Raw genomic sequence first — 20847 nt, forward strand, 5'->3', positions numbered from 1 at the left:
CAAAAATCCTGGATTGTACAGGGCAAAATATCCTTCTCCATCAGCATGTTGGTCGTGTATGTCAATCAATCATAGGCGTAGATCAGGGGGGGTGTCTCCCAATATTTTGGCAGGGGGATGGTCCATACAACACCCCAATTTCAAAACCCACATATAGAATCTCACACTTCAAAAGTCACCAATCAGGCACTGAATCTTGGAAGGTTGTCCACAAATAGAATCCCGCGCTTCAGAAGGCACAAATTGGGCACTGAATTTTGTAATTTGTCCACTTGTGTCGTCGCCATATACTATTACTAGTATCTTGATGTAAATGTGAAGATCCTTACTAGCTCTTACTACAGGACGGCAACTGATGAAATGGTGTCCTTTGATACCTGTATGCCATGTATACAGGTCTAACCAACCAATTATAACAATTAGCCTCAATCCCTTTGGCATTGTTCATAATTCTGCATTTTTTTCAATATGATGAAGCCCTTCCTGGGTTCACTGTGAAATGTTACATGAGTCCTTTTTGTCAAGGTAAACAAAGATACTAAACTGGGGTCCTGGGGGTTCTATAACTTCATGCTTGGTGTTGAGACACACAGTGAGGGGTCAATGTGTTGATGATGTTAAGCAGGAAATGAAAGCCTCTGGGTGGTCAAATCATGGCCAAAACAGCAACCCATTATGCAATTTATAGATAGCTCATGTCACTTCATGACTTAATTAATTTATATAGCATGATCCTTAATCAATTCAAAGACCCAGAAGAGCAGAGGCATACCAGCATCAGCAGTAATGGGGGGTGGGAGAGGCTGGTCCGGGGGGACTCATCACAAATGACCACGGGTATGCTCCCCGGAGAGAAAGACCCCCTATATTTGACCAAAATATAGAACTCCGAAAGACCCTTGATTTTGATAATTTCAGCTCTGAAAGGTTTTTTTCAGGCGATTTTTCAACCAGAAAGCCAAGATAGACCCTTGATTTGGACTGTTTGCAGCTCCAAAAGTCCCTGTTTTACTTGTTCGCAGCTCCAAAAGACCCCCTTTTATCGGTACACAGTCAGCTCCCAAAGACCCACCACCTCAAAATTTCGGGGGGAGCATACCCACCAAAATTGTTTGATGCCCCCCCCCCCCGGGGGCTGGTCGATATTGCCTCGGCTCAAAATACTGGGACAAAATTGACCAAAAGTATCTTCTTTTGTCCTGGTTAGACCACCATTTTTAAACATTCTAATTTTGACCCAAAATTTCTCAGTGAATATCAACAATATTTTAGTAGAGGGTCAGCAGGAAGATTTGGAAATTTTTTACCTCTTAGCTCCTCTTGGCCCCTTCTTAATTCTCCCACTCCTGTAGAAGAGTTTATACGCTGTCTTTTGAAGGTGAAAATAAATAGGGTTCTATGTACAGGCCTGTCAGTGGTTTTACTTTTGGCTCCATCACCCAAACACCCCTCATTTTGGACTGTGCACTAATTATGAGCTGTGGGATTTGGCTCTTTAAAAGAGGGGGCAGTACCCCGGGCAGTACAGAAATGTGTGCAAAATGTCATGCTTGCTATGCTCGCAAATAAACTATTTAGGGACCGTTCACAAACACTTGTAAGGGGGGGGGGGCTGATGCAAAAAAGGGGCACCATTTTCCACCATTATGTATCATTGGCCCCTGGGCACCACAACCCCTGAACTACACCACTGAATACTAATTAAACTAATAGAGTGCAATTTGCACTAATTATGTTATGCTAAATGGTACTAAATGGCACAATTGTTTTTAAGTACCGCATTGTTACACCCACCCACTATCATGACTATTTTAGCAGTATAGGCATGGTAGGTGATCAGATCTATACCAAGTCACAGCACAGATCCTGGAATTTATTTCCAGGGTCTGTTTTCACAACTACAATAATCATGCTAATAGTCTCCCACAGTGAAAACATTTAATATGGCCATAAAACTAATTCCCCTTTGTTGTGCCCTCAAGTAATTTACCCAGGTCTTCCAGAAAAAAAGAGTTTCTGATGTTGGAGTATAGTCTAAGAAGATTTGAATCTATAGACCTAGGTTTTGAATTTACTAGGTTTAATACCTGATCATCATGAAAGATTTCTTACTTCTGTGATCATATGTAGCATAAGTGAAATATTCAACCCTAACTCTAAACCTACAACTACTATAAAGTAACCATAAACTCAACTATAACTCTAGACTCAACTATAACTCTCTAATTATAACTCTCAATCCAGCTACAATTCTAACTGCAACTATAAATGCAACTATAATCCAACTACAATTATAAATGATTATAACAATGTGATTACAACTATAACTACAACTATAACTACAATGTCAATGATAAAAATACATTTACTCGATGCCTTCGTGACGAACGAGTCTCGACTTATCAGTTTAAACGTCTGTGTCACCCGTGTGTTTCATGCCTAGGTTTCATATCCTGTAATTTCACAGTCACATATTCGCATCTCCAAATTGTAGTTATGTCTGCAGCCATGATGGTTAGTGCTACCAAAGTATCCATGTATATGTGCCAAAATTTTACAATATATATTTTGTGCAAGAGGTAGATGTCCATGCAAGAACAGTAGGTAATGGGTGACATATGAGGAGAGAATAAATTTGAGGGAATCTCAATAATAAGTAAAACTAGGTCTCTCGTTGAGCTTTTGCCGTTATTAAACATTCATATTGTTGATTGTTGTGAATGCTAGATACACGTGTTTAAGGTTATACGATATATTGTTGGTCGAAGCAGCAAAAAAATGTAGTTCACAGTATCTTGCGAATGGTAGTGAGCTTTAGCAAATATTACATTGCTCAATTTATAGCGAGCGTGTAGAAGAATTCAAATATCACAGATATACTTTTGTAGGTCCTGTGGTTCTTGAGTTATGTTGTAAAGAGGGCTGAAACAATAACACTGTTGTAAAACGTACATAACTCATTAACAACAATAAATTAAGCAAGATTTCAAAGTATATGATTTGTAGGATGAACTTTTGCAAAACACCAAAGTGTTTTTTTTCAATAATATATTGATTCATATAATGAAAATCGACCAACAATACCTCGTATTCCCTTAAAGCCATATTATAACATTTCTGTAAAATAAATTAGTATTTATTTTCCATAAAATGTTGGCTTTTACTGTCAGATATGTCGCCTTTTAATTTTGAGCCGAACAAGTGAGGTATTAGGCATATAAAATTGGAATTTACTACTAGTGCCCATGCATGTCACTCCCGCGGTTGTAATACGGTACGATCCTCGGGGTGTGTGTGTTTGTGTATCCCTTACGCCGTGTACGTACTGTGCATACGTGTTCGACTAATATTTCCATCGTAATAATAAAACGCTGGTTCCATCGTTTTATTCAAAATCTCGGATTTTGACAAAACTACAGCACCTAAAGTTTTGATTTTTGCAGGGAATCTTTATTATGATCTGCAGACAAGGGGTTAGTGCGATGCATTTCGGGCGAATAATTCGTAAATCTAAAAAAGCAATTAATTACATTTTAATTCGATAAATAAAAAGTAAACAAATAGAAAAACAAAACACTTCTGTAAAAGTGTACCTAAGTGACAAAAATGTCACTTAGGTACCACGTTGAATGTTGTCCTAGAGCGCTATCAGTGCCCGATTAGGTATGGATGACTCTTTCTATCATACCATGGACCAGTTGTACAGGGTGTCCCAAAAAAGAGGCCCCTCATTGCGCAATTTTTTTCTCCTATTTCTGAAAAGTTGATTAAATATATTTTGGTATGTAAAGAAACCTTTAACCGTTAGCTTTAATAAACCAAAACAATTATTTCAATCGGCTCACAACTTTTGAAGATATGAGTCCTAGTCCTAGATGTTCAGTAGGGAATGTGTCCTCCTACACTGTTAACAAGTGCATTACAACGTCGGCGCATGCTGTTTCTTAAATCCGGATCCGTTGCTGGTTTCAGCCAAATTCACTATTGACATGTCCTGACGAACAGACTTGACACGTCCACGAGGTGCTGTCGGCTGATTTTTCACTTCTCCTGTCACCTGAAATTTTGTTTTCAATTTTCGAATCGCATTGGGCGCAACTCCCATACGACAAGCAATTTCTTTCACTGGTACATTTTCATCCAGCAAACCTATTGGTCGACCGCGAAGGACATCGGGCAAACGTGGCATTTTTAAAATTACTTTTCACATGTGATGAACTACTGGCAATGTATGGTCTATTCTCACCGCAGTACATATCCCGCCCAACTCAGCCATTTATCATTTAAAAGAGAAAAGAATTAAACACCTGCTTTGCTTTTGAAAAAGAAGAAAAACAAAGATTAAGTTTTCTTTAACAAACACATGAATATTCCTGGCCTACTGTCTTGTTTTAGAGTTGCCTCCTATGGACTCAGATGCAACTTTTAACACTGTTAAAATCGGTCTCTTTTGTTTACATATTGAACCATTATGAGCAAAAGCAATGACGTGTGGCGCTATAATTTGGACCAAATGTGTAAAACAAATAAGGCTATTCATACCATTTTACACGTTTGCATTTCGTCAAATATTTTAATATGTCAAGTATTTAGGGGTGAACTTATGATAAGGATAATGAACTGGGTGCAATACATTAGTCAAGATAATCGCACGCGCCGTGGACTTATTGCATTTAGCTCGAGAGCCGATAGGCTCGAGAACTAAATGCAATACCTCCATGGCAAGTGCGATTATATTAACGAATGCATTTGCACGAGTACATTATCCGTCATATACTTTGAGTGTATCAAAACAATAGGCAATATTAATTGATGCATTCATTATATTAGTTTGAATATTAGGTAAAATATCTTAAATTTTAAAAACACCGTCAGGTCACTGACCAGGTAGCATTTACTAGTAACTGGTCAAGAAAATCAATCACTGTTAGCTATCAATGGTATCGATTGCGCCATACGTCATTCACGCATGGTTTGTAACCAATTGACTTTATGTTGTGATCATTTAATACCGAACACAGAGAACACTGAAGCAGTTGACCTGGAAACAATCGATGTTGACGTCCCACTACATGTAGTACTACGGTGAATGGAGATGAGAGAATAAATTTATTTATCAATATCAACTGGACTTTATAGTTCTACAATTTGAACTTTAAAATCTACTAATATTGTTAAAACACACGATAGTGGCATTTTTCAATTTGTTCAGTATTATAAAGCATGATCATGATATTATACGCTAGTGTGTGTTTCCCGGGCGTGTTTATGTTATCTTAGATATAGGCCTACATGTCATTCATTTGTAAAATGCTGAATATTTTGTAATGGTGTCATCTTGTATAATTATGGTCCACCTGTTTTTAGCCCTTTTTAATTAATAGAAGCTCGATTATTCTCATTTGATGTTTGATTTATTTGAGTTCATTAATCATAATTTATGGCAATGATAGCTGCAAAATAACAGTTTGTAACCTATGATTTACAAAGTGCGCATGAAAAAATGCCATACCCTATGACTATTTTAACACCACAGAATGTATATTCGTACTTTTTTGGTGGTATAAATATCGAACATAGTTATATAAATTATATAGTAATGTGAACGTAGTATTTCTAGTAAACTGCTCAAATAAAGAAAGTCCGCAGTCATGTAACCTGTCCTATACCAAAACCTGATCTTGTTATGACAATTTAATTGATAAGGTCGTGTGCAGAATCTTGTTAGCTCCAATTTGGTACCAAATTTGCTACCAAACACTCTAAATTCAGAGAGATTGATACCAGTATATGAAATTTGGTGCATTTTCAAAAGTTGCAAATTAAAAACGGACCACGCGGACCTGTACAGGTGAATGCAGAGCGCGACCATTGACAAAGCCCGAAAGAACCGCTAGGTTATATCGATCGCATCGTGCCCTAGTATTCATCAGTAAAGCACTGTAGCAATCCATGCGTTTTAAATTAACAATTGAATAAAGCGCGCACTTGGGATAGTTGACAGGGGCCCATCGTGGGCAAGCAAGCTTGACCACATTGCCACGCTAAGCAATTTCGACCGCGTGCATAGTTTTGATTTGCAACTTTTGAAACTGCACCAAATGCCATAAACTGGTATCAATCTTTGTCACTTTTGAGTATTTGGTAGCAAATTTGGTAGCAAATTGGAGATAACAAGCCTCTGCACACGGCGGTATGAATCAAATTGTCATAACAAGATCAGGTTGTGGTGTAGTACAGGTTATATGACTGCGGACTTTCTTTATTTGAGCAGTTTATTTGAGCGCGCACGTATTATCTAAAATCTATTGTTTAGCGTGCGGGTTTTAGATAATGTATTGTTTAGCGTACAGGTTTATATAAACCTGCACGCGAAGTAGTTCGCGAAAATAATGCACGGGAGAAGAATACATAACGATGAATAGAAACGGGCACTAGAAGTATATAAGTTGTGGACCCTATATATATGATTAACAGAAATATGATTAACAGAAATAGGAGAAAAAGAGGGTGCAATGAGAGGCCTCTTTTTTGGGACACCCTATATCAAGCATAATAATTAACATTTGCACAGTGTTATCAAATGTTCAGGGTACAATAAAAAGCCATCGGTACCTCGGGTCACCGATAGCGATGTGGGACAAAACTAGATGTTGTACCTAACGACCAACCATTCAGAATTTAACCACAATTCAAATTTCAAGTTTACAAAACAAAATGTTTGTGCATTACTTCTGCTTTGAACATCAATTAACCATGAACAGGAAGTCTGAGAGCAGATAAATATATTTACTTATTTACAGTTGCCTTATGCACGTCGTCTTGACTTTTAGTCTTATTATATTCAATAATAGTTTGCTTCATATTGGTGTGATCCTTTTGTTACAGTCACTTGTCAATGTTTAGATAGAAATGTTCACACGCATTTCGGCTGGTGACTTTTAGCACCTTTATCTACTGTGATTGTTGTGGGAACGTCCATTTGTTGTAACGATACATGTACACCACCACTGGGTGTTTGTTATTCACCATGTCCTTATCACGGACATCGATTTATTTGAATAAGTTAAATTATAATTATATATAATAAAACATAAGAAATGCTTATAATCAAAAGAAATAAATCAATGAAAAAAAAATTGGTTTGAATAAACGTTACCTGATCCTTTTTTAATATCATTCATTTATTTAACTATTTATTTATTTATAATATTTATTTCTATACCTACTATCACTATGACTGAGTTATTAAAACTTACAAGTAAGGCGCCATCATCTCTACAAATGGTGAAATAATATTCTTTAATCAACTGCGACACAGTATAAAACTGCCAAGAATAAATATATACAAACTAGCTGGAGGAGCAAAATTAATTTAAAAAAATTTATATATATATAATTATAGTATCAAGAACAAGAAAGATAACTTCCAGATAACCTCTCATACCTAATAAGCATGTAACCGCCAGCAGTGGAGATCTCTGTGAAGATCATAGTGACATTTGTTGATCTTGATCTTCTGAGGGTTGATGCGCATCTATTAAAGTCTGAATGTACGATCTTTTTTAATTTTTAGATTTGTATTTTTTTCTTTCAAAATGATAATATGCAATCATTATGAAAGTTCCCAATACATTCGGACGCAAAAAACATTGGGAATTTGCAAAGAAACAACATCATTAATTTCACCTCTATCACTCGAAATATCTCCCACTATTTGGATCAGGACGGCGAGTGCGTCCTCAGAGTTAGTCTCCTACGCAGCCAGTTTGGTTACATGTGGAGAGAGCGTAACCACATTTGTGATCGTTCTGACATATTATCATAATCTAAAAATTATGATAATATGTCGGACCAACAGAAAATCATCCCGTTTTGATACAAACAGGGCGAATTTGACAGTTTGCTCATAGATTTTAGTTGGAACATGTGTAAGTATTATTATTATTATTATTATTATTATTATTATTATTATTATTATTATTATTTGTAATATGCCCAAAAAAAAATCGGTTTTGAAAAAAAAAAAAAAGTATATTCTGAAAAAAGATCGTACATTAAGGCTTTAAACCCTACCACGCCGATGGATAACAATCGTTGTATTGGGCCTACCAGGTTATTTATGTAGAAATTCTTCAAACTTAAACTTCTATTGCCGCGGTATGATTCGCAATGTTCCAGGCATACCGATGATACCATAGCTGGGCTTCATGAGCTGAATTTCTGTTACAGTTGTAATAGGACCAAAAGTGAGTGTCGGCGTTTGCTGGTAGCCCTGTCCGAACGAAATGCTTGTATTTCCTCCTTGATCTCCCTCTGGACCTCCATTTGTATACATATAATCTTTAAAAAGAAAAATATTGATATTGAGATATTATATTAATATATATTAACACTTTCATAAATATTTTGTTAAAACATCTCTGGTTTGGTTAAATTATATCTATGAGATTGTTGATAGCTTTGATTTTGATTATAAATTATGTATTGGAAAAATTCCCTTACACACTGTAACCGGGTCTGGTCCTATCTTTTCAACAACTGCATGCGCATATATTTCCCCGTAAGGTAATTCTACGACAGCTGTACGATCTCTATCAGCAGATGTATAATAGCTTGGACTGGTTATTTGTCGTTTCCGTCTTGTGCAAGCTGTTCCTGCATTTGCCGGCCATGTCTTCCATCGTGCTGATGATAAAGAAAGAATGTAAAACCACGATAATTACAAATGCACAAATCGAAAAATACGATAAGAGATTCGTTTATTTATTTTGAAAAGTGTAATTGGTAAAGAAGTCATTTCAATATGATAAACTTAATCTGCTTTATTTTTTGTGTCTCTTTTTACTCTGAGACACAATTTCCATTTTTGTTCGCTGGCAAAAGCATTTTGAATTAGAGCACACAATGCGCGAGACGACTAAGACCTTCATACCGTAGCTTCTACTACAGATTTGACGAATAATAGAGCACGTAGTGCGATGGACTTGCAACTCCGTTCACCGACTTTAGGACAGTGACAAAAAGAAGTCCTTATATAAATACGCGATTTACGTAGCCTATATCGCTAGCTATCATTGGTGGCAGCAGCATTTTTCTTTAATTATATATTCATATATTCATAATGTATCAAGATGGCGGCCGAGTCCCGGTTCTCTGTGTGTCTAATTCTGTCACGTGATAATGGCACTGGCGGATAATACACGGGGGGGCATTGCGCTGGTATATGAGTTGTGGGGCCTGATTTAATCATCTGCACGCATGCAGCGCGCTACTGACCAGTATCTATAGTTATTCATAGTACTAAATTTCTAGCTTTGCAAACTGATATGGTCATGGAATAGAGAAACAAGTAGTTAATAGAACAAATGGGCAAAGGTTAGATTACTATGATTACTTGACTTTCAATTGTCCTAAATATGAAAAGGTATGCCCGTAACTTACTGAGTACCAGCTTGAAGCAAAATGGACAACTGGACGGAATATCACTATACGATATACCGGAATTAAAAGAAGATGGACACTGCGAACTTGCCGATGTCAATGCTGTAATGTCTTTATCATGTGCACAGCTCTTCACATCCGCATTCTACGAAAAGATCAAAAATCACTATAATAATAATAATAATAATAATAATAATAATAATAATAATAATAATAATAATAATAATAATAATAATAATGATAATGATAATAATAATAATAATAATAATAATAATAATAATAATAATGTAAATCTTACTATAAATAGGCGAATGTTGTATGTATCTATGTGAGATATCAAAGGCTTCGTCAGTTTCGATCCAAACGTAGCCAAATTCAAACGGGAGATCAAGGAATATACGCGAACGTGTTTAAACTTTATTTGATTGAAAACGGCCAAGAATTGGCCTCAAAATCAGTAAAAAAGTAAGTTTTTCGGGCAAATATACAGCGGTTGTTTGTTTACGGGCTATGTGACCTAACGCGTCAACATGTCTAGCGGAAAACTCGCCGTCGGACGATCGTTTGACGCGAACGCACGGGTGCGCATAGCCAACTTGCGTACGGGGTTATTATGGTTTATGGTACGGGACATCGGGGATAACGGGATTAGGCCTACAAAGACTATATAAATAGGCCTATCGTAAGGTACAGAAAAAAAATACAGGAGGAAGGAAGCAAAAATAATTAAAGAAGAAAAATAAAATAATGGGAACGGGGTTAAATAAATAAATAAATAACATGGAAACGAAAATTACAAGCTAAGCAGCAAATATTTTTTTTAAAGAAGCTAAAAAGGAAATGCAAGAAGGGACAGGTGTAGAAAAATAAAATTTACCTTTTCAATGAGTCTACCTGTTCGGTAATTCCTCCTGTATATAAGTGAATGCTGCCATTTATTCATCTAGCAGGGACCCGCAGGGAAGCGGGTGTCCCCTAGTAATAATAATGATAATAATAATAATAATAATAATAATAATAATAATAATAATAATAATAATAATAATAATAATAATAATAATAATAATGAGCAAACCAACCAAAAAACACAATAAGAAACATTGGAGCAACCGATTGCGCCAGACCGCGGCGCCCAGACAGAATAAAGTGAGACTTCACGCAATGTCAGGGCAGGAATTAATGCGCAGGCATTTCTTGTATACAAAAGAACTATTAACAGCAATAAAGTGACCCATATACATAAAATATACAAATGCATATATATAACTGACTGTTAAACACATCTACCAAAGCGGAATTACGCCCCCCACACACACTTAATGAATGACCATTATTCTAAAACGGTTGAGTGTATGCAAAATTTGGGATATATGCATTCGAAGAGATTATTTATGCGCATTATGGCACATCATTTGTTGCAATGGTCCCAATATTGATGTCTCAGCGTACATTTAAATGAACGTAACCCAAGAATTGAAAGTTCCAGTGAAATCCTATTGCCTTGTAATCAGTATCCATTGAAGGAAATCTATTCAGCTCTCATTGGATTATCCTTTATGTTGAAAATGTTGTGTTACTGTCATTACTTGCTCTGCAGCACTTACACTTACTGATGTTGATTCCCCAGGTCCCGTGAAATCTTAAATACGTTGTTGTAAAGTTTTTTGAACCTTTTATATGTCAATTTTCTTAAGTTTTTTTAAATTGTTTTTCACCTCATCTTTTGACTATATCTCAGTTTCATTATTGCTAACTTTGATATAAAATTGATTATGTATTATATATTATTAAATCATTTTTTATTAATGATATCATAAAAATACATCAAAATTAACAAAATAATGTACGAACACCCACAGGACACGCTGAAAACCTGCGGAGGCAGGTGATTAAGCAGGCAGGAGGGCCTTCAGGCAACATAAAACACAATCTATAAAGTACAACTTCAATAAAATACATATGCCAACATTGGTTTTAACATAGCAAATGAGGACGTGGGGAGAAGCATGACAGCAAGCAAAGGGAGCTAGATATTAAGGTAAGGAGCTGCGTCCCAATGGGGCTCATTACGGGCGTTCCAGATCGTAAAGCTGCTGATGAGCGCGATCTTAATAAACTCCCGAACCAATTGCTTGGAGTATTTGGCTCCAGCAAACGTGAAGGTATCGCGCAATCTCCCCGCGTTCTTATTTTATAACCAGACCCCTGGACCCAATTTCAAAACAGCTCAGGTAACATTTGAACTCTTTTTGGATGATATCAGATTGCAAATTTGGTACTTGGACAAGTTTCGCTCGTTGGTGGTTTGGATGTTTGTTTCTAGAAGAACGGTAAGCTTGAATATATGAATGAACTTTTATAGTTGTCAATGATGATAAAAGCTGGTTTTGGGGCATACATACATACATACATACACTGGGCTTTTATATTGCGCCATTTCATTTAGACCACAGCGCATAATAATATATACAACAACAACATAATATTTACAAGCAAAAACAATTATCAACAATCTGAGTGAAAAAGTTACTATTGAAAGAGATGTGTTTTGAGACCTTTTTTAAAACTGTGTAATGAGCTGGAAGTTCGGTTACTGATGGGTAATTTATTCCATAAACCTGGTGCTGCGAGCGAAAAACATTTATCAGCGGCAGAGTTGAGAGATTTGTGAGAAAATGTGGGCTCTGTGAGACGTGTGATATCTGATGATGAGCGAAGTCCAGAACGAGATTGACTGTACAATGTGAGACAAGATGATAAATAATCTGGTGCCAGTCCATTCAAGCTTTTGAAAACATAGAGCAATATTTTGAAAATGATACGGTCCTTTACCGGAAGCCAGTGAAGTTTTTGCAAATATGGTGTGGCATGATCATGTTTTCTAGCACAAAAAATTAATTTGGCAGCCCAATTTTGAAGTCTTTGTATTCTGTTAATCTGAGAGATGTTTATTCCAAGCAAAAGAGCGTTTCCATAGTCCAACCTAGATAAAACAAGTGAACGAACAATATTGCTGGATGTTTCCAAGTCCATGAACCGGCGAATACGAGTGATATTACGTAAGTGGTAATTCACTGCATGACAAAGATGTTACATGTTCAGACATTGACATCACATCATCAAAAATGATACCAAGGTTACGGATTGTCTTGGATGGAGAAATAATATCACTACCAATCTGTAGATGAACTGCAGGCATAGATGGGGAGAAGTTGCAACAAAAAAACTCAGTTTTATCACTATTCAGTTTTAACATATTTTCGGCCATCCAAGTTCCAACTTCACTGATACACTGCTCAAGTACCGCCATGGCTGACTGAATAGATGTTAAATCCGAAGGAATAAAGCTGGTCCAAATTTGAATGTCATCAGCATAGGCTACTAGGGGCAGTACCCTACTAGGGGCAGTAGGCAAGATGGAAGAGTGCCGCCGCCAGTTATTGTGTATCCGGGGACGGCAAATAATACAATAATAGTTATTGATGGTTTTGGACAGCACATTAATAATAATATGTGTGAGGGCACTATTGTGCCGCCATGTATACCTGCTTTGCTGGAGAGACACAGAGCAATTGTTCAACACATGGAGGAGGGTTTGAGTGTTATGACATGACTTGCGTTTCGCATTGATTATTTTACCCCAAGTTCGGAGGTTGGTGAAAGTGGGAAAAAAGTCAGTGCAAGATCTGGCAGTAAAACTCAGGCCCCCCTATAAATAATCGACTTCCTAGTAAGGTCCCTGTTCTCAGCCTCGATACGTTTTAGCACGTTACCCTGGGCGACAAGGGGCTGGCTATAATTCCTCCATTCCGTTTGATTTTCACATGTGAGCTCCTTTTTGAAGCTTTCCTTGAACACCTTCCATTTGGACCTAAAGTATTTAGAATCGTGGGCCGCGTTTGCGCAGGCAGTGATGTAGATGGCGCTCCAACGTTCACTCCCGAAATATTACATCTTGTGTTCCAAGCGGACTCACGGGTGAGCTTACATTGGAGAGCGTGGATCACTCGTTCATCTGCTTTCACGAGACATCTTGCATACGATAAAGTATGAGCTTCTAAGTAGATGTCAGAAAGTTTTGGGAGGGATGGCCCATCAGGACTGTAAAACCAAATTTGGCAACCAATATTTTATAGCATTGGTGTGAAGGTGATCAAGGCACATCAACTAGGTGTCCGATAGTTCATGGACTGAGAATAAATAGCTTAAAGCAAGAATAGAGTGTTGAATGTACACTCTGAGTTTAAACTCATCCCTTATGATCAGCCATGGACACAAATCGGCTTGGTGATCAAAGTTTCAAAGTTGTCGCGGGAATTGCCTGGAACTCTTTGCCGGGACAACTTCGGACTGCTGGATCTACAGACATTTTCAAGGGAAATCTTAAGACTTTTCTATTTTAAGGACTTTGTAATTCACTTTTTTGTTGTAAACGCTATGGGACCTTGTGAATAGCGTCCTAAATACCTGTATGTTGTTGTTGTTGTTGTTGTTATGAGGTTTTCATTGATATTGTCCATATCATATGTCCAGTGATTTTGTTCGGAATAATCTCGAACGTTTCTTTGGCTTTATAATTGTGGGTGATATGTTTGCCTAGGAATTTTGTACAATTCTTTAGATAGAAAAAACCTGTTTTAGTAATATTAAGTTTGTATTTAATTGAACATAATTATAATCATCACTTACATTAAGAAGAGTATCAGCTAACGGGCTTTTGTTTTTCGCTTTAGACGAGCAATCTAGGTAGCCACTACATACAGATCCTGTTCTTTTGTAACTAGACAAACCAGACGGACACGCTGAAATAGTTCAAAGAAAAGAAAAGTTTTTTTAATTTCGTCAGAGAAGTTTTTTGTCGTTTCAATCTGTGCCCGGAAACTTTGATAGGTCATAAAACTCTAAGTCATTTTTAGTATGTTACCATTTTTAGGCCTGCTACTAATGAAAATTGATAATGAGAAATTTTCAAATCCGATTAGAATTGGACAAAACAATGAGAATTCTATGAAACTTTAAACCATGTGGGACTAATCGGGGCATGCTTTCTCATCCATTTTGATACTAATTACTATTTACTAATACTAATTATCATGTAAAAAACCTGTCACATTGTTTTAAATGAGAACACGATAATTAGTAAAGCACGCCCGATCCGCCCCATAGGGTTTAAAGTTTCATAAAAATGAGAAAAGTGTTAAAGTCTCAGTGTTTTGTCTAACTCTCATCGTTTTTGAACGAATTCTCATTTTGAATTCGAAAAACACCTCTTACGAGTCGTACTTGACTCAAGGCCAAAATCACCTTTTACCCGAACTCACACGAATGCACAACACAAATACACTGTTTGATTAAGCTAACAAAATCTAAGTCTTTAATTGAAAGCAAAATATGATTGGTACAATATATGACAACAAATGATACAAAATAATTAAACAATCACAATAATATTTTAACTATTCAGTAATTAACCAGCAGTCTTCTTCTTGATTCATTTACAATGTTCTTGACGGCTGATATATATCCTGTTGTTCACTTGTCGTGCAAAAACCATTGTACACTTGCATTTATATATCCTTGCGTATAAAATCCTCACACAAAAATGATGCTGCTTTCTACAATCACTTATCTTCTTGCGCTGCTTTCTCCAAAAATATATCTCCTTGCGTTGTTTTCTCGAAAATGGTGTTTCTTTCACCAATCACTCTTTCTCCAGGGAACAGGCTACTTTAACACTGCTCCGCTGTATTCGACAGATGTGTTGTTTTTATCAATCCAGCAAAGTCCAGCTATTCGACAGAAGAACTTTAATCCTTTGATGAGGAAGAGCATATTTGTGTACTCGAAATCTCATTCCTTGCTGTATTAAAAATAGCTCAATTATTGGCTATGTAAACTGGTTAAAATGTACTTCTTTTTTGAAGCACGAAGACCAACACACACATGTGGAGTTTTACAATCTCCCATAACATTCTGTCATAATAAAGGCTATTGCAGCCTGTCAGATCTGTATCCAGATGATAATAATTGTAAAAGTCCTTCACAATCCGCAGTAGACCCTATGTCTTACTTTGGGTCCATTTTCGTAGCTTCGAAATAACCATACTTCCAGCTTGTCGGTGAAAACATCCAACTTCATCGCTCAGAGGGTGTTTTAAATATAGGACTGTAGGAAATTCATGATCTCCATGGACACACTCAGTCAACTCCTTGAGTATCCTGATTTTAACTGGTTAACACTATTTACTCTCTTTTTGAGAGCTATAGATACATCCATTCCATACATTACAATCATATTGATACAGGTCTGCCTAGAATTATTCCAAGCATGATATTTTGTAGCAAATCTTGGATTTTCCCAATGTTCTAATAATAGACATTAACATTTCACCTTACATCACTTCCTGTGGGTTTTTCCCACGATCTCATTCTTTCTTAACAGTCTCACGGATTTTCCCCTTGACATAAATAGTCTTGCTAAATGATGTTGTTATTTCTATTATAGGGGTTTTCCAGAAAATTGCAATTCCAGGTAAAAACCACATGTGCCTGCTAACGGTCAAATTGTTTTTATTGCATGAGGTGAAAGGGCTTTGGTAGTAGGTTACAAAAAGTCACATCCAAAATTCGTCCGGAGCTTGTTGCCATAGCAACGGCAGATTTTATGATTTTGGCGATTTTTGCTTATTTTGGGGTGAAAATAAAGGAAAATATATGTACTTTTCTGAATTGCTCTTGACTTTAAATTTTAGGTCACATTAAAAAAACAACCTTACCACCATAAATACTATCTTTGATGTGACTTTTTGTAGCCTACTACCAAAGCCATTTCACCTCATGCAATAAATTTTTTTTGACCATTAGCAGGCACATGTGGTTTTTACCTGGAATTGCAATTAATAAACAAACTATTGCATGATTTGATTATAAAGGTAAATTTCCCTATTTCATGAAACATAATTATACAGGGTACATCACCATTCATGACAATCATTTCGGCATATGATTTTGGTCACATGCACTAATTCAAAACCCAAATGAATGAAATGTTTGCCCTTCTTTTAGTAATATCAACGAATTGCATTAACGTAACCGCAAATCTTTCTTGAATGTCACACCAATGCACTTGATTTGGCAAGCAAAACCACTGAATACATTACTATTTTTAATCGAAGTCCAAAACATTTCCACGTAATTAATAGTGTTTGGAGATACTAGTTATATTATTGATTTACAATTCAACTTTAAAGGAGTATTTTGTGATCACATAGCATCCTTTTTTTTAATAAAATTTTTCAGTAGATATCTTCAACAAAGTTTATTCCCAAAACCCCTTCCCCCAAAATTTCAGTTGATTCCGATTTTGCGTTTACGAGTTATGCATGATTTAATATGTGTATTTAATACATTACTCCATAGGCCCCCGTGTTGTAATTTTGTTCTGTTAACCAGAACGTAAATACAACTTTCACAATATTTTTGCCAGGGTATTTTTGCCAAGCGAATGAATCTGCAAGATTTTTTTTCTGCAAATAAACATTATATATAGCCAGAGCATTCCGGTGTTGTACAAATCTCAACTTTTTTTGCGAAAAGTGGGGAATGAAGCTGTTGATCAAGAAATGGACCTTTAAACATCCACAATCCTTATCTTTCAACAAGTGTTATGTCTTATACAGGTGTGGGGTAGTGTGCGATGGAATGGAATCGCAAACGTATTATCACGTTCATGGATATGTTCCAGCTTCACAATGCCGTGTCGGGTTAAATCATGTCAATGGTAAAGTTTTGGTAACTATGTACTTACCTGCAAAAGCGTGTTGACACAGTACAAGCATACTTGCGAATGCTATAAAGAAATATACAGTAGCCATGTCGTGAGCTTCAAACAATTCGTAACACAACCGCAATGGACGATAAAACAAGTACTTAGTTTTAGATCGACCTGGTCTGGTTCTTCAAGCCGAGTAAGAGTGGGCTATGACATTGCTTTGTATATATTGCTGGTGGGTGGCAACCTTGAGAAATAGGACAATACTAATGTATTATCATGGTTAATTAAGTAGTAGGAGTATAATGCCTTCCCATTATTCAAGTGTCACTATAAAAAGCGAAATTTTGAAGAAGAAGACAAATAAGACAATCGCTTTGACTATAGATAACGATTGCAACATGCATATTTCGACTTTGTTAATGTAACAAGAACAACAGCCATACTATATTTAACACAAAGTACGCTTAAAGTAAGGTATCATGTGTGACTTATCAAAGGTTCCTAAATGCATCATGGGAGGCCGGATTTGGCAACAACAATTAAAAGACAGTTCTGGAACTAAAATTCCAGAATTCGGTTTCGCATAGCTCCTCTATGCAATTTTGAAAAATTAACTTAATCTTTATGTCAAGACTTTTATCAATTATCAATCAACAAGTATGTGTAGTACCAATATCTATGAAAAAACATATTTACAAGAACGGTCATTTCATTTCATTTCATTTTATTTAGCACTCAATATACATCAAAAATTGCCAAACAAAACGAAAATACAATAGATTGCACATTATGGATAAAATACTTTAAAATCTACTGTACATGTATGTAATTCAGGGTACCAGAATAAATTATTGCACGAGGTGATAATGGAAGAAATACCAATGAGTACCAAGGACAAAGGCTACCATTTTATGGCAAAGAAATACTAATCTATTTTGTATGGAAATGTTATAATATGGCTTTAATGTCCTACACACGAGGTGTAGATTTTAAATGGAGTCATGAATCTCATTTGAAATTCACTCTCCCTGTGTGGAAGATTAAGGACATGTCTTCCATAGACTTGTATACATTTCAACTGAGACCAACGGTGAAATCATTCGTTAGGAATTTGCGGATGCTACTTACATGCTACAGCGTATGATGTTTTATACACGGGAGCCATGGCGATGCTTGGTGACAATGTATCGTAATAAATGGTTGTTAGGGAGTGTTCATAAATACTTTGGTGGGGGGCTGATATATTTTTTTCATGTCGAATTTTTTTTAACCCCCTCTTCGTGAACCCAACACTTTTTGACCCCCTCTTAATGGACCTAAAACTTTTTTACCCCCCTCCTATTAGGTTCAAAACTATTTTGACCTCCCTCAATTATAATTTACCATTCAACATCAAATGACAGAGGAAACATACTAAATTTGTATTCATATGCAATGCAATAATTGTACATCCATGTCATTGATATAAAATTTGTGAAATTGTGGAAATGTTTTATCATTTTGTAAAGTAGTTCATAAGTATGTTTTATGCAACCCAGTATTAACAAACCATCCATTTATGATTGGAATCAGTGGCGATGGAAGCATTCAAATTTAGGGGGTCGGGGGACGAGTATATTTTGTTCTGGTTTTAATGAAACTTTTTGTTGTGGCGAATCATGCGAAAATCTTAAGATTTTTGAAACCAAAATGCAGGGGCGTAGCCAGTTTTCTTGGTCGGGGGAGGGGGGTGGGGAAAAATACAATTTCGGGGGCACAGTCGACAAAAAAATTGCAGTTTCAAATACATATACTGGTTTTGTTTTTTAAAGAGACTGTATTAATATTTGAGCATTTCATGTATTTTGTATTTTACACTATTTTCGCCCATGATGGGGATGAAAATGCCTATATTGTGACAATGTGCGCACACAGCGCGCAAACGTTTTGTATTTTACACTATTTTGGCCCATGATCGGGGTGAATTTGGTTGGAAAAGGGGCTCCTTGCCCATTTTCTTTTCCTTTGCTTTTTGTCAGGGGAACACTTTCTTTCATCTTTGTCATCCATGGAGGCACTTTACCCCCGACCCCCTGGCTACGCTTTTGATGTGCTAAAAAGTTGCATAGGGCTATTGCTTTTTTTCTCCTACTAGGAATTTTAGGGGATGCCCCTCATGGAAAAATTAGGGGGTGGAAACATGTACCCCGGTTCTCCAAGCTACCTCTGCCTATGATTGTAATGCATGATTGTACTATGATTTAGTTGTATATATATTTCAGTGATAGTAAATTATTAATCTGCACTGCATGAAACATTATTGTAAAAATTGTCAATACTAAAGAAGAGCAAAGATATTGCAGCTTTTTGGTGATTTAAAGAGCAGATCCGAAGGAACGGACACGAACCTCATAATTAAGTTATAGACAAGAAGACAATTTTTATAACACTTCATACTTATATATCTTTGACTATTGAAAGACTTATCAAAATACATAAAGGACCTGATCAAATACCCTTATCTGGAATTAACTTTTGTTCTGGTTTTACTGGAATATTTGAAAATTTCAGGCTCTTTTATTTTTTGCTTCAGGACTAATGTTGGTAAACTTTTACACCCCCCCCTTCTACGTGCCCAAAAACTTTTTAACCCCCCCCCCCCGCCCGTTCATACATCCTTAACTTTTTTAACCCCCCTATTCAGACTCATACAATTTTATGACCCCCTACATATTTTCCAGCCCCCCTACCAAAGTATTTATGAACACTCCCTTAGTGTTGTATTGCTGTTGTGATTTAGCAACCAATTTAATAAATTAGGTGCAAGGTCATAAACTTATTTTATGTATTGAATTACGTTTTGGTTCACTGATCACCTATGTAGTACTATACCATGTCAATCATCATGACATATTGGAAATACAAATGACTGACTCAGTTATTGCAGTAAAAAAATGCATTCTGAATACGAAGAATGTCCTTCTGATATCAAATAATTATTTTAATTTTTTGAAATACGCGATATATACAAATTTTAGGACAAATTTTAGGAGAAATTTGATATTTTGGCTCAGGTATGGCGGTAATTAGAAAACGATGAATTCGTATATAAAATTAATATTGTACCGGTCCTTACCTTGCAGGATTTTCCCAGCATGACAAGGGATGCAACGGGTCGTGTACTGGCCATGTAATGTCTATCTTCACGATTTTGTCTCAGTGTAAGACAAGCAATTCCCTTTTGTAGATGCTTAGAATTTGAAGTCGTGTTCACACGGTCGGACATCAGACACTTATTTTACGGTAATAAGTCACTTATTACCGGTAATAAGTCACTTATGTCCGACCGTGTGAACATGATTTGAGTCGGTTTGGATTAATGCAACAAACTCTTGACTCCGTATTAACTACGAATTCGTACATGTTTGGCTTCAGAGGTTGCCTTTATCAGGTTTATGTACCGTGTTATATACATACATACATGCATACATACATACATACATTTGAGGCATATATAGCGCTACATACATAAAGAGCGCAGCGCATATTATGACAAAAAATGACAACAGATAATGGCGTAAGATGAAACCAGATAATTTGAATACCAAGAACATAAAAATTATGACCACAGAGGAACAAACTATTCATAA

The 20847-nt window shown here is 36.3% G+C and overlaps 1 protein-coding gene across 2 annotated transcripts; it reads right to left on the reverse strand.

Moving 5' to 3' along the window:
- Positions 1-4586: 4586 nt before the first annotated feature.
- LOC140156958 (uncharacterized) lies at positions 4587-20633 on the reverse strand. Of its 2 annotated transcripts, none has more exons than XM_072180002.1 (6): positions 20334-20633; positions 17252-17462; positions 14134-14246; positions 9445-9589; positions 8506-8688; positions 4587-8343 (listed from the first exon to the last, which is right to left on the reverse strand). In XM_072180002.1, the coding sequence occupies exons 2-6, from the start codon at positions 17316-17318 to the stop codon at positions 8150-8152; spliced, it is 702 nt and encodes a 233-aa protein (XP_072036103.1). In that variant the 5' UTR covers positions 17319-17462; positions 20334-20633; the 3' UTR covers positions 4587-8149. The 2 variants fall into 2 exon arrangements, with proteins under 2 accessions (XP_072036103.1, XP_072036104.1); XM_072180003.1 differs by lacking the exon at positions 20334-20633 and adding an exon at positions 18347-18407.
- Positions 20634-20847: the final 214 nt, after the last annotated feature.

The sequence above is a fragment of the Amphiura filiformis genome, chromosome 7 (assembly GCF_039555335.1).
Source record: "Amphiura filiformis chromosome 7, Afil_fr2py, whole genome shotgun sequence".
Taxonomy (NCBI): Eukaryota; Metazoa; Echinodermata; class Ophiuroidea; order Amphilepidida; family Amphiuridae; genus Amphiura; species Amphiura filiformis.